Source organism: Gallus gallus, chromosome 1 (genome assembly GCF_016699485.2).
Source record: "Gallus gallus isolate bGalGal1 chromosome 1, bGalGal1.mat.broiler.GRCg7b, whole genome shotgun sequence".
Taxonomy (NCBI): Eukaryota; Metazoa; Chordata; class Aves; order Galliformes; family Phasianidae; genus Gallus; species Gallus gallus.
In genome coordinates this window covers 179,207,465-179,222,733 of record NC_052532.1, presented here as the reverse complement: position 1 = coordinate 179,222,733, position 15,269 = coordinate 179,207,465, and the positions used below count along the sequence as shown (strand labels likewise).

The 15,269-nt window shown below is 39.9% G+C and overlaps 1 protein-coding gene across 1 annotated transcript in view; it reads left to right on the top strand.

Annotated features, from left to right (window-relative positions):
* Positions 1–79: 79 nt before the first annotated feature.
* The window catches only part of RNF17 (ring finger protein 17), a 42,781-nt gene continuing 27,591 nt past the window's right edge, over positions 80–15,269 (top strand). Inside the window, exons 1-12 of the mRNA XM_046904144.1 lie at positions 80–237; positions 566–654; positions 1,218–1,291; positions 3,232–3,290; positions 4,846–4,901; positions 6,270–6,369; positions 8,227–8,307; positions 9,415–9,515; positions 10,260–10,431; positions 11,627–11,703; positions 12,379–12,453; positions 13,406–13,662. Of these exons, the coding sequence (XP_046760100.1) occupies positions 121–237; positions 566–654; positions 1,218–1,291; positions 3,232–3,290; positions 4,846–4,901; positions 6,270–6,369; positions 8,227–8,307; positions 9,415–9,515; positions 10,260–10,431; positions 11,627–11,703; positions 12,379–12,453; positions 13,406–13,662 (1,258 nt within the window). The 5' untranslated portion in view covers positions 80–120. The remainder of the gene's footprint in view (positions 238–565; positions 655–1,217; positions 1,292–3,231; positions 3,291–4,845; positions 4,902–6,269; positions 6,370–8,226; positions 8,308–9,414; positions 9,516–10,259; positions 10,432–11,626; positions 11,704–12,378; positions 12,454–13,405; positions 13,663–15,269) is intronic.

The following is a 15,269-nucleotide window of genomic DNA, read 5'->3' as shown; positions in this document are numbered from 1 at the left end:
AATGTGACTTGACGGCTCTCAGCCAGGGCAACGCCACGTTTTCAACGACGGACCTCAGCCCCCGCAGCGAACGTGCGGTGGGGGAAGGGAACGGGAGGAGGCGAGGCCGGGCAGCGCCTCATGGTGCCGCGGAGCACTCTTCCCGCGCGGCCCACAGCAACCGCCGCCTTCCCGCCTCGCTGGGATTGGCTGCGCCGGGAGCAAGGGCGGACGAGGCGCTCGGTGATTGGTGACGAGGTCGGTGCTTTGGTGTGTGATAGGCGGCGTGAGGTCTTTGGGTACTCGTCGCAGCGACGGCCCTGCAGAGGTGCGGGCGGGCGGAGTCCGTGCTGTGCAGCCCCGCTGTAGTGGTGGGGCTCTGGGCGCCGGCTGAGAGGAGGGAGCGCCTCTCTCCGTTCTTGTTCCATTCAGAAGGCTTGATTTTCAAGGACAAAACGGGTACTCTAGAACTCTGCGTCTCTTCCCTTTAAGCCTTGCCGCGGGATGTAACCAGCAGTGTTGGCTGAGAAGTGTGTGTGTGTTGGTGCGTGTTTGTCATTTCTTTCTTTTTTTTTCCTGTTGGAAGCGTGACGCCATGCTGAGAGGAAAGCAGGAGTGCCGTGGCGGTGGCGGCAATGAGGAGGAGCAGAAGAGGAGGAAGCTGAACGCTGTCAGGTGTGTGCCTGTGGAGGCTGGTTGGAGGTCTGACAGTGTAGTTATTAGGAAACAGCACTGAGGGAACGTGGGTGATAATGTCTGTGCTGTGTTGTGAGAGTACTTCTGTTTGTAATGTCTGCAGAATTAGCAGTCAGGTATTTGTGAGCATTTAGGAGGGCTGGGGGAAAACATTGTGAATGTCTTAAGATGTTTTCAAGACCTGAGGTATTAGGATATGAGCATCTCACATCGATCTGAGTGTATCTTACGAGTAGATAGCTCTGTTGGTAGGTTCAGTGTATCATTAGTTAAATCGTTATATAGGATAAATGTGATTCATACTGTTAGACAGTTTCCTGGTGGTGGTTCTAGTGATCTGGTTCATTAAAATTTCCAGCACTGCCTTTGTGGGTGATGAACTGATAGTTTTTTGTTTCTGGTTTGTGTCTCACGTACTGAACCTTCCTTCTGTGTGATGCCATTCAGTAAAACTGGGCAAGCTGAGTTCTAAGAGGGCTGGGAATCAGCAGCATTTGTGTTATATTGATGTCCCTAATGGCTTTAAACCCTTATTTCTGAAGGCAGTGCCTTAAGATTCTAGAAGAGGACTTTACAGGACCAAGTTACAGGAGTGACTTGAGTCGTATCTCAAGAGGTATGAGTATGGAAGGTACATTCTTTGACTCTCTTATTCCCAGCGATTTTGCACAGTGCAGTATTCATTATTCATTTACCTGCCTTGTGGTTTCCCAGTGATGATAGGTAGGCTGTAAGATGTGATTATGGTTACTTTGATGCTTTCTCTTAAGAGTAGTAAATTCTCTTGAGTATGTAGTATGAGCATGTGCAGATACTTTATGAAACATGATTTTTTTTCTTAGTATAGCTGTGTATTTTGAATGTGTGTTTTCTTTTGCCTTTTTATTTTCACTTTCGTATTTTTATCTTTTTTTTCATAGCAGTAGTATTATTTAGCTAGTCATACAGTTAATGTTCTAATCATTAAATGTAAATAAGTTTTCTGTAGTTTCCATGTAATTTTTGTGCATATGTATGTGGGAACTTAGAGCCTTTAGGCTTGGCTGGGTCCCATTGGGTAAAGAGGAATTGTCTTGGGTTGCATGTACATGCTCTGAAAGTAATGCTTCCTACTTATTTCTATGGAAATTAAAGCAGCTACAAAGAACATGATAGCACTGACACAGCAAATTCTCGGCTGCAGAACTGTTTTTCAGCACAGTCACAACAATGAGCTAGGCATTTTCTCTAACCACAAACAAGAGCTGCGCGTGTAACAGTCTGCACCAGTAGAAGTGACCCTCTGTTGCCGCTGCTGAAATGCATCACCCACTGCCTTACCATGCTCACATGGCACTGTTTGGTCTTCAAAACCATTCAGCAAGCATCAGTGAATGTCAGTGTGCCGTTTTTTCAGCATGGAGGAATTCACTGATGTGCCCTTGCTTCATACACACCTCTGTGTCAGACACCATTTTGTCAGACTGCCTCCCTGCTGCCATCTGTCACATGGCCACTAGTGTAACAATATTGATGGGAAGGATCAGCCTCTGCTGCCATACCACCACCATCTGCCTCTGATGTTGTGGGCCAACAACATAAAGTAGGAGCCGTTACTTTTGGAGCAGTCCTCACAAAATATATAATACAGTTAACATATATAAGTAGTAAAAGTTACTTTAATCTTCAATTTTTTTTAATTTAAAAAAAATTAAACATGTAGAACAGGTGGGATATTCAACCTTGTTTTTGTGAAACTCCTGAGTCAGATGGGTTCGATGGAGGTAGCTGCAAGTCTTACTCTTAAGATGCTCATTGCAGATTTTTGACATTTTTACTCTTCCTGTATTAAATCCATGAAAACAGTTCTTCACAGATGTGTGTACTGCCAAAAAGCCATGACATTAATAATGCATGGTTGTGGAGCAAAGGATGCTCTGTCTTTGTTAAGAGACACCTTAAAAAGTCTGATATAAGGGCACAATTGGATTACTGAGTTGAATATCTGAAACTCTAAACATTTGCAGGTAATTTATTTATATCAACTGAAAACAGTGTCACAGACAGTTTTTTTTTGTGGTCTTGACAACTTTTTCACACTTCTTCATAAAAACAAAAAGCATGGCTGTGTATTCTTCTCTATTCAGAGCACTGTGTTTAGCCAACGTCTCAAAACGCAAACAACTATTTGCCATCTCTTGAGTCAGCTCTGCTCTCCCTGTGCTGTGGTTTCAGTCACCACAGTGTTAACAGTGCACTGACAGTTCAGTTGTTGCTGAGCAATGGGTGTGTGCCCAGTGCTGCTGCATGGTGTAGAACTACCACCACTACAGTGTGGTTTGGGTTGCATCGTGAGCCGTGCTGGGCCGCATGTTGGACGTGTCTGACTTAGTTTTCAAAATATGCCATCACAAAGGTCAGTGTCCAAATTCCTGTTGCCTTCACTAAGTTTATGTGCAAAACTGATGCAGTGGTCATGTATTCCTGATTGTCTAACTGGTTAAGATGCCCTCGACTTTAAACACTCACATTCAGCGCTTGACTTGACATAGCACTTATCTGTGCTTGCTTTTGTAGAGTTGCACAATGTTCTGAAGAATGAAGAGACTGATTTTTTGGGTTCCTCTTCAACAAAAGTAGGTTGATCTAAAGTTTTCTGTTCAGAAGTCATTGTGATGCTCTGAAATAGCGATACTATAAGATCTTCTAGGTTGTTATTGAATATGGTTAAAGCTCAGCTCCTGTCAGAGTTAAGTGTGTGCTGTCTGTGGCCTCCAGCTCTCCAACGAGTCTTTGCTAACACATCTACAAGTGCTGCATAGCTATGCAGTTCGCACCTGGCAAAGTTCAAAGCCTGGTTTTAGGAAGACTTACCCTTTACAGTTGTTATTAGTGTTCCTTGTTGCCAGCTCCATTCCACCTTTGCAATTTGCTCATTACTGTGCAAGAAAGGAACTGCTACACATACATGTTTAAAAAAACACTAATTCTCCCTCTTCTGTCAGTTCCAAATAAAACAAGCTGTTGGAGTGGGTCCAGTGGAGGGCCACAAAGATGGTCATAGGGCTGGAGAATCTCCCATACGAGGGCAGGCTGAGAGTGCTAGAGCTCTTCAGCCTGGAGAAAGCTCTGAGGGGACCTTATAGCGGCCTTCCAGTACCTGAAGGGGGCCTACAGGAAAGCTGGGGAGGAACTGTTCATAAAGGCGCATAGCAACAGGGTGAGAGGAAATGGCTTTTAACTGAAAGAGGGTAGATTGAGATTAGACATAAATTAGAAATTCATTCCTTTGAGCGTGGTGAGACATGTTGCCCAGTGAGGTTGTGAATACCCCCTTCCTGGAGACATTGAACACCAGGTTGGATGGAGCTGTGAGCAAGCTGGTCTACAGGGAGATGTCCCTGCTAATGATGTTGTGGATGCCCTGAGCATGGAGGTGTTCAAGGCCAGGTTGGATGGGGCCCTGGGCAACCTGGTCTAGTAAATGGGGAGGTTGGTGGCCCTGCCTGACAGGTGGGTTGGAGATTCATGAGCCTTGAGGTCCCTTCCAACCCAGACGATTCTGTGATTGTGTGAGGGGAAAAAAAAAATGATTTAATTAAAAAAAAAAAAAAAGAGAGAGCAGCAGTATGTGCATTGCGAATTTATCTCTTCTAGTGTTTTTAAGAAAACACTGTACTTGTGAGTCCTTTCTGTGTTACAACGTGCTGTGATACCATCTTGGAAGAAACCCCTATTTTGGACAAACACTCAGAGTGTTTCTTAGGTGTTTTTAATGTATGTGAAAGATAAGATGTGGCCATTCTGGTACATCCATTGTGATGCTCAGATTTGGCCAAATGGCAAAATACAAATACACTAAACAAGTTAACTAATGCAGTATGTTGGGAGCATTTATTAGTTTTGTGTAGTAGTGGGGAAAAGTACCAAGCAAATGAGCATTTTACTTTTACGAGGAACAGTATTTATCACAAGGAGAATGATGGCTACAGAACTTCAGCTTGAGGTCTGTTTTCTTGCACCACTGGTTGCTCCTTTGAGCAGTGATTGCTGTGAAGCTTGTTGTCACAGAAATATGTAGAGGGGGTGATTTACGTAAGGCAGAAGTAGGCCTGTAAAGTGTTTTACATTTGTTTTACTGCGATTTATATCTGTATTTGAATAACTTGTGCCTTTTCCTTCTGACTGTAGACCAAAACTGATGTTAAACTTGGACTGTATGATAGCACCTCAGAAAGAGTGGCAAGGTAAACCTTTTTTTCATGGGGTTAGATGGTGTGGGGGGGGGGGGTAGAAATGACTGACTGTTTTCAGCAGCTTTTTGTTGACTCACTTTTTGGGTCTATTATTTTAATTAAAGATTTAAGCATATTAGTACTATTGCATTTCCAGTATGGATCCTTAGTGCTGTTAGAACACAACTGAGGGCATCAGACAAGTACTGAGGGCCTCCTGCATTTCTGACGTTCAAATGCAAGTCATATTTCATTGAAAGGCAGAAAGAAGCAGGTCTGGTTTGGCTCAGAAATACTTGGATCTGAAGGTTTTAAATGCTGTTCGTGGTAACTCCATGATAAGGGATCTGAGGGAGAGTGGAGAACTGCTGAGACACCTCAAGCACTGCATCACTGAGGTGTGTTCTCCAGCCCCTCCTGGCGCCTCCTGCACATTCTGCTTAGGTAACCAGTCCCAGTCCCACCTAACCCCATGAAGGTTAGGTGACAGCAGGGCTCTCTGGTCATGCTTAAATTACATTAATTTACACACTTAACTTACACCTATGTGAACTTCAAGTGAGTCTTAAAGAGAGGGCATGTTTCCCTTACTGCCATTGCCACGGAGATTCATGTTGATAGAAATAAAAATAATCACAGATGATCCTTAAAGTTCCTTTAAATGTATTTAAGAGATAAGTGCATGTAAGATATATTGCTGGATTTCAGGGTAAGATGCAAACTCAACATTTCAATCAGCCTTTGCAGTAAGATTCTTCAAGTTCTTTTGCAGTCCATTAGAAACAAGCAGAGTGCAAGAAGAACAGTGTGATCCTTTCTCCCTGCAGTCTGGTTGGTTTTTGCAGGCTTCTTTTGTGAGGGTCTTGAAGGAGAGTTGGGATATGTCCCTACGATAGTGTTTAAGAGCCTTTCTACTATATCAGTAGATTGTTTTGAGATAATCTGTCATCTATTAAAAAGATTTTTAACAGCCTCATCGGTGTTTGACAGGATATCTGAAAGAAGATAATTGGGCAACAAATGAAAAATAAATGCTGGAATCTTAATAGTTCTACATCTTGCTCTCATCAAGAGCGAAAAATCCTTTCTACCTTTTAAGCTTTTGTTTTGCTCTGCCAAAATTGTCATAAAATATCCTTTATATGCATAATATGCAAAATATGCAGAGATGAAGGTATAAAGAGGCTACAGATCAATTTTAAGGTGATACTGACAGGAAGGAAATGGAGTATGTCTAGTATATCACCATGTGAATTCAACTCTGTGTGTGTGTGCTTAATGAAATGTTTGGAAAGACCCAATTGAGTATTAAAATCCTAGGGGGAAGTTTGTTATTTTATCGAAAATGTGTAGGTTTTTCCTTGAAGTTCTGTTTTGTAGGCCCTTCAGATCTATCACTGGAGAGAAAAATGTTCAGCACTCGGTTTCCTCAAGCAATGGGCAGAAGTCTAAACCAGTTCTCGCTCCATCTGCAGACATGGTGTGTTGATATTTCATTTCCTTATATTTATGCTTAATATTTTTATATGCATGGTTAATACTGCACTCCTTAAAATACAAAAGTTTGCAACTTCAGTAGTTCTGACTTGACGTGGATTTCAAGTGCAGCTATTACGTTAATGAAATAACAGAAGGAATTCTGCTTGCACTTAACCAGTTAATAACTGAAGAGGGCTAATGTGTTCAGCTGGCTGTGCTATTATGTAGTTTGAATTTAATTTGGAGAAAAAATAAAAAAAACATATGCACTTGAGGCTTCACAGTATTCGGTTGGGTTTTTTTCTTTCTTTTCAAACTCAAGGCTGCTGCAAGGCGTGTGCGGCACATTCTTAAAGGAATCCAGTAGTTTCTCATGGCAACAAAACTGTTAGGCAAAACGGTGCTTGGATAAAACTGTTTTAAGGGAGATCTGTAAGTTCTCTAAGATGATACTTCTGAAGGAAATTTGTAAAGTTTTAGGCAAGATTGAATAATTTTATGCATATTTTAAACTGGCAATTAAATAGGAATTAGTGGTATAGCCTCTACTGGTCATACTTCTTGCATGGAAATCGTCCTGTAAGGTTTCTTGGAAAGCATGTTAAGTTGTAAGGGGCTGTCTTGGTTTCTTATGTATTTTTTGTAGCAGTACCCATTAAAGTTTGAAAATGTGGGTTTCTTTTCTGAACATTTCTGGAATGTGTCTGTTTGAAATAAACCTTGAAGTTTACTATTTTGTCAACATGAATGTATTAAAGCAGATAGCCTTAGATCATCTTCGGAGTACCTTCAGTCTGAGATCTTAAGTAATTCCATGGTATTTTTGCCTATTACATCTCCTTACATCTTTAAAAAAGAGTGGTATTGGTTGGCATAGGGAAGTGTGACTTGGAGGGTTTTCTGAACATGAGATACGGTTTAGTAGCTTAGTGAGTAGTAATGATGACAGGAGGGTGGTTGGACTGGATGATCTTGCAGGTACTTTCCAACCTTGTGATTCTGCCAATTCTCATATAAAAGCACACGTAATTGGTTTGAGCTGTTCAGATATAGATAGTTGGAAATACCTTCCAGAGATGAAGGTATAAACAAACGTCTTCAATTAACTAATGTTTGTCTCTCCCAAATCTTGCTGCAAAGGTGGTGCTTCCTTCCCCTTCTCCTTCCCCTAGCGTTTGGTTAGAAATAGAACTATTTCAGGTTTTCATATTCAAATTCTAACTTCTGTCTAGCTTGTGTTTGTTCTCCTTAACTGGTAAGAGTTTGAAGACGTTTGTATATTAAGTTGTATTTTGACAGAATAAGTTTGTTTTTTAATAGTGTCGGACTTGCCACTCTTCTGGGGCATCCTGAGCAGATGTTCCAAGCAAAATGCCAGAACTCGTAACAGACACCCTTAACACAAGCTTTAGTATTGCCAGTGGCAGAAGAATGCACTTCTGTATATGTATATTTGCTTCTATTTCAGTTGATAACTCCAATACTTGTTTTTCTTGCATCAGCATGACACTGAGAACTTGCTAATTTTTTGCTGCTGTTGTTCTTGGTTTTATCCTCCCAAAATTCCATAAACTCTGCACTTTGAGAGGACCACAGTATTTTTTCTTTCTTAAATTTGACATACTTTCTTTGCTTTGTGTTAGTAATTTTGTTTTGGTTTTCCTTCATGTGCCATGATTCTTTATTTTTCTGTGTGCATGCATGCAAATAAAGCAAGAATATGATGTAGAAGCAGATCTTTTAGAAGATGGTGGTATCCACCTCAAATGCTTGTCTGTCAAAATGGCAAATAAGTTTTGCCCGTGTTGTGTTCTAGTCACACAAGCAACTCACTATTCACTATTCATTGTTTCCCTAGGAAAATGAAACTACAGAAGATATTGATGAAGCTTTATGGGCAGGTGTTTGTAATCTCAACTGCTTACAAAATGCACATGAGGTAGGTAAAAAAAAACATTTCAGGATTTACTTAATTTAATATTACCCAAGGTAAAGGCTTTTTGTTTTGAGTACTTGCACACAAATGCATTGTTCAAACGTGCTCTTAGTGGCTTTGTTTCAACATCTTCTGGACTTAGGTGTTAACACTGTTTGTGTGGGTATACTGCATTAAACTCCACAGTGAATGGAGTACCTGTGCCTGTGCGTAACTCAAAGTTACTGGGTCAGTCTGTACATCGAGCAGAGCCATACTTAAGCTGATCTTTGAGTGTTACACATGCTTTTCTTTGGATCAGGCTGTAAATCAGCATTAACTTATGCTCAGCAACTGAGTTAACTCTCTTTTCTTTTGCTTCATTTTGGATATGAAGGTGGAAGTTACCTCTGGACAACAGAAAGTAGTACTTTCCTGGAAAAGACATGATATGAAAATCCATGCATTTTTATTCACAATATAATAAAGAATTCTGAAATACTGGATAATGCTACTAAGATTTTGCTAGTTGTCCTATACGTTTCATTAACAATTACTATTTCCTTTGTACTTTTAATTCTTAGTAAATGTGCCATGGAAAAGCTTGCATTTCTCTGTGCTGTTTACTTATTTTACATCTGTTGTAAGATAGAGAGGCATAGAAACATTCAGTGATCCCAAAGCTTAAAGCCAGACTTGTAGTAATGGTGGCATTGAAGTGTCCTTAAGACCTGCCCAGGGCCACATCCAGGCAGCTTTGGAAGATCTCCAAGGAGGAGAAAGCACAGCCCATGGGCAGCCTGCACCAGTGCTCTGTCACCCACACAGCACTGAAGGACTTCTGGTGTTCAGAGGAAACCTCCTGTGTGCCAGTTCCTATGTTTTTGTTTGAAATCAGAAAACAAAAAAGGGTTAATAGGCTCCAAACTATTGTTATGTATTGTTTACGTAATCATCTTCTGATATATTTTCTTTCTTCATACAAACCACAGTACACTTCAGTTGTTACTCTTTCTGTTGTTTATTATTGTCTTTCTGTTAATTGATTCTGTTTTGTTCTGAATTTAAAACTGGAAAAAAATAACGTGAATAATGAACAAATATGTGCTTATTCCATGCTGAATGAAATAGATGCTGAAACACTTGGAATTGGAAGTGAAGCAGGAAGGAGGCAAAGTTGCAGAAACTGTGGATAGAAAATTTGATGAACTTACTACTTCTATCCTGTCAAGGTAGTATTCTCTTCCGTATGGGGTGTGCCAGGCGTTTCAAGAGCTTTTCAGTGTTCATCAAAGCAATTTCATAAAACTTGGCTCTTACTTCAATCTTTCTGCTGTATTTTTGTCTGTTCATAACGGTATCTGCGTTCCCGGAGCTATTTGGCGTAGTTGGGAAACAGTAGTGTGTGCAGCCTCTGCTTTTCAGAAAAAGAAAACAAAAATCTCATAGTATTAATGATGATCAGTTTAACAGCAAGGAAAGCTTAAAAAAAAATTGCTCCCTGCAAATGTTGACAGAAACCCAAAGATCCTCATTTCTTCATCTTCAAGAATGTTTGTTTTTCAGATTTATGTGTAGATACTTGTACTGTGTGCCTTCATTGCAAAGCTTAGTATTCCAGCAGAATATCTGAAAGGCAGATCTTACAACTCTGAGTTGTTAAATCCAACAGTTCAGTTATGTACTGGATGTGTATGGAATTTTCTGTAGGCTTGAGTGGAATTGTGATTTTAAGCATGGAAAAATAATAATTTCTTCAAAGGCACAGGCTTTTCACTATAAATTCTCTAAGTTCTTTGCTTTCTGTGACTTCTGTATTGGGTTTCTGTGCTGTCTGCTTTTTACTGTGTGAAGAAAACAGTGTTTTTGTGAGATGCATCCAGGTAGTATAACTAGTAATTGTATTTCATAGTCAAGAGTTTGAATCTAATGTGAGTGCTTAAATAAGTTTCTGAGAAGTAATGTTTTTAATACAGGAAAAGAAAACTGCATGCAGATTTAGTGAAGAGCATTGACGACTACAGTGTTGGTATTGCAACAGCTAAGCAGTACATTGAAGAGAAGAAAAAATGCTTGATTGGTGCCATTAGGATTGCAAAGGAATTAAAAATTACACCTTCTGTAAGAACCTATTGTGACCTGACTCAGGTAGGTAAAATTTTCATACTGTTTTTTGGTTTGCTGACTTAAATACTGAGATTTTTGCAGTAATGTCAGTTCAAGGTTGATCTTGGTCACAAATTTGAATCTTGCTATTGACATGAAACAAAAAAGATGGTCTGTGCCTCGGTGCTTCCTTTATCTGTAATGACTGTTGGAGGAGAATGAGAGGAAACTGAGACAGAGCTGTTAAGTGAAAGTGCAGTATTGTCAGGATTTCAGACTCATCTCAAGCCTTGCCTGTTCTGGAGATCTCCAGCCTTCTCGCTGAAGTATGCCAAAATTCAGTATGTTCTCCAGATCCTCCTGATGCTAGCCCTTCACTTCCATGATTCCTCTACATTAGAACTATTACAGAAGTGCGTGGTACCTGCTGTACTGTATCAGACCAAAGCTCCATCCAGTGAGGTCACCTCTCTTTGCCAACAGAGAGGAAAAGATATTTGGAGGAATTCTCTGTGAACTTGGGCATTTAGAGGTTGATTTCTGTGGTGCATGGACATTCACTTTGTATATTGTGTATGTTTGCATATGTAGTGACTCTTTGTTCCATACTTGAATACTTAAAATGAAATGTATATTCAAGAACTTTCTCTGTTATTCTAAATTGATCACCTTATTGTTTTATTTGGAACTTTTTAATCCTTGTGTAAAGCAAAATAATAGAATCATTATTTGTTACTCCCTAGTCATTTTTCCATGCAGTTTGATGTTTAGACCGTCATGTTTCCTGCGTCCAGTGTCACTTCCCATGTGCAGCAGCTTGGTGTCCCACATCTGACCCAGGAAGGAAGTCTTATCCCTTACGCCTTTCTTTTTGGCATTTGTTCTTAGCGTTGCTCAACCTGAACTCTGGGACCTGGCACCTGCCGTTAGCCTCTTATAGGCCCACCTTTTTATTTAGTAGTCACCTTCCAGGTGGTTGTCAGTGCAAAAGAATAATCCAACTCCTGCTTCTAGTTATGTGCTGTGCTTCCAGCATCCCCAGCCGTGAATGTTTGTAATGCAGGAAGACCTAACAAAGAACTGGCTGCTGCCTTCTAAGGAGTACATTTCTGGGTGGCTTTTTTTTTTCTGTAGAATAACAGACATTTCATTCTGACTTTTTCAAATTGTTAATAAAGCTTCCTGCATGACCGGCCTGTTGTATAATACCAACCAAAACTGCACTTGCTAATTTCAGGTTATTCGTGATTTGACGTTGCCGGTTGATACTGAGCTCTCAAGAGTGAAGAGTTTGAAGGAAAAAACAGTTCCAAGGTAAAGGACTGAAGTAGGTGGTATACTGAGAGTTGAATGGATGCACTGTTTTTTTTTCTTAATTGTAAAAGCTTTTCTGTTAAAAGTAAAGCAGCAGAAATCAAGCTGATTCATTTGCGCAGTTCTAACAAATATTAGTTCAGACACATACAAATGCATTGCTGGAAAGGCACAATTGCCTTCATCTGAGGCATCAGGAGAAAGTACATAAAAATTGCTTATGTGCATACATAGTTCTCTACACTAAAAATACTCTTGACAGAAATCTGCCACTTCTAAACTTAGTCCCCTTCCCTTACGACCAGAAGTGTGAGGGGAAGATGTTGGTTGAATTCTTATTCTTGAAATCTGTCCTTACCTGCTGCAAAGATGAATGATTCTTGGGGTCTAAGAAGAAATCTGTGGTGATGGGTCAAGTAGATGCAAAAACTGAGCAAGTAAACGTTGGAGTGCCCTGTGCATGAGAAACAAAAACCAAGGGAAGGCAGGAGAATTTCTGTTACGTGTGTGTGTGAAAGCAAACGAGCATCAAAGTTTACAGGAGTGGAAGAATGAAATTGGAGTAATTAATGTCCTCTTTTGCCTGTCTATGTCAATTCTGTGCTAAAAAGCATCATCATGTGTATTAAACTGCTAGTAGACACTTGTGGTGATGACTGTGGTTTTTCTCTCGAGATTGTTCCTGAACATGGATGAGATTATGTCATTATTACAGAATATGGGGAGGATTGAATGGGAAACATTGGTATGGTAAGTATTTTTTTAATGAAGAGTGATAGGTACAGTAGTTTATGAGGTATAGTAATTTAATCTTTGAATGGCTAAATATTTATTGGAGAGTAAATGGGGAAAAAAAAGCTAATGCTTATTAGTTTGTAAAAGCATAATGAACCAAACTAAAACCCAACTTATTTGTTTGTCAGCATTTCAGTTAATCCAATTAGCGCTTCAGTTTTGATGTTTCTGTTGTACTTCTTTTTTCACACAACTGTTATCTTCCTAAATCAATTAAATTTTCAGTATTTTTTTATGCTGTGTGCTTTTCATATTTGAATATTGATAACAGTAGAAAAGCTTATCACTTCAGCATATGAAAATTGGCTCACGTTACTGTAAATCAATGGCAAATACTGAAATTTGTAGTGTTTCAGCTTCATAATCTAAACTCTGGGTTGTCACAGAACCAAATAAATGACTTAAGATGAACAAGAAGGAAAATACTTTCAAGATTACAATGGCTTTTACGTTGTTTGTCTCTTGGATTTATTTTTTCTTGCAGTCTTAGACAAAAACTTGAGAAAATGAAATGGACTTGCTGTGAGGGCTCCTCCAGTTAGCTCTGGTTGTATTAATAAGTTACTACATGCTGTGACTGTCTGTAGTAAGGCATCTTGCGGGCCTTTTGACTTTAACATGAACTGCCTATCATACTGCTAATGTTTTTCAAATACTTCACGTTGTGTGTACTCAGCTGTGCCCAAGAATGTGTACCCAATAGGTGCCAATCCTTTTTAGGTTCCAGAAATTGTGTTACTGTTCTGCTGTCTTGATATTCAAACACGATCTAATACAGTTTATTTCACCTGGGATTAACGAAGTGTTTCCAGAGTTTGAGGATGTTGTCTCAGTAAAACCTGCACTTTGACTTGTGTGTTTCTCTGAAAACAGACTGATTTAGTTTATCTCATTTTCCCAAATGCAGTGAAGATAATGGACAACATGCTCTTGCATTTGATGACAGAGAAAGAATACCTAGCTGTGATAACCAGTTACCTATAAACAATATGTTTCCAGTACATAAAAGAGAAAGTAAAGGAAAGGCTCTGGCTAATAAACTTGGTATTCATGAAGGAGTGAAAAAGGTTCAGGAATCACTTCCTGTGGTACCTCATCAGAATATTCGTGCTGTATCCAAGTCTCCGTCCAGCCCTGACGTAATAATAGAAGAAATATATGAAGGTAATCTAAAAAGTAAGCTTCTTAATACCTGATGCTTTCATTTTTCAGCTGTCAAGCACTGCTAACAATCATGCTTCTAGCTAGCTCAGAGCAAAGTCTTTAATGATACTTACATTTCATTATCTTTGAATTACTCCAGTACCTTTTTTTTGTTGTTGTTGTTCTTTAGCTTAGCTAAGCAAAAACTCCCAGAAGTTCTCCTCAACAGGAGTTACTGAGTATTGCTCTGCCTGAACGGTTCCTTGCCTTTCTCAGTCATTCAGGCCCTCTCAGACTTTCTATTACTTTTTCCAGGAGGGTGCGTTTCTGGCAGTTCCTGGGCTTCTGAATCTAAGGCATTGTCATAGCTGGCAAGAACAGCTAAGTTCTTCAGTTTGTCAGGTTTTTTCTGGACTCTGTTATTAATGAAACGGCTGACAGGTCTGGAAAGTGACCCTTCCCCTCTGATAGGCACTTTTGAGACTGAATCTGGAGTGCAGTTTGCAGTTCTAGACCATGCAGTAATGAAAGTCTCTGTCATACTTGAGTGAGTCCAGCAGAGCCTACCAAGCTGGAGTCAAGGAGGTGCAAAGTAGTGGGGCAGAAGGCACTGGGAACAACTTGGAACATGAAGAATTCCATTTGGATAACAGGAACTAAAAATACCACAAGGCTGGTCAGTAACTAGCACAGCTGATGATAATGAGGAGAGTAATATTCATTTAGATTTAAAAAAAAAAAAAAAAAATCGTGAGGAAGTTGGATATTCTCAGGCAGTGTAAGCCACTGATGTTATTGAAGTAGATGGAGCAGTTTTATAATCAGTTGCTCTCAAAGGACAGTCACTACTAAGTGGCTACAGAATTTGTGGAGTACCCAGGGAGTATTTGGGGATGGTTTGCTGTTGAAGGGGGAAGGGCCTGAAATTCTGTGAACTTTGAGTGGTACAGATTTGTTGCCCTCAGTAACAGCCAAGTTAGTACTGATTTTGTGACAGAGGCTGCAGGCTGTTAGGAGAAAGTCAGGATTAGAGTTTCAAATGATCTCAGGGAATGCTTATGGAAAAATAGATCATCATTTGATACTGTTGAATCCAGTGTGCTTCAGTCAGGCAGATGTTACCTGTACTCAAAGCTGGAAAATGGCTATTATGATACCAAATCTTCAGGAGACTTAATTAACGTTAGCGGTGAACCATAGCCTGTGGTTGCCAGATGCCTTTTCCTGGACTGGAAAAGAGCAGTAGTGATAGATGAGATTGCTTGCCATCTTGTAATAAGGATGTTGCATGAGTCTCTGATTTAAAAGAAAATTCTTAGAGCAGGGAAGGATTTATTTCTAGAAGCCAATCTAGCTAAACAGTTAAGTTTTATATTTGGGGTTGGGACTGATCCTTTTTTAAAGCTTTTCTTTCCTCAAGCTTTTCAGTCAGTACTGTTCAGTATTGAATGATAGTAGTCTTTTTCACTGCCCTTTGGCACTCAATTGTAAATTGAGGCATTTGTGTTTTACAGATGTTGATACCTTTCAAAGGTCTTGTATGTGTGCTCTATCAGTGAATAATCTAGCCTTTCTGCAGGACCTAAGTGTATTCCTAGTCTCTGTCCAGAGCTAAAAGAATGTGACAG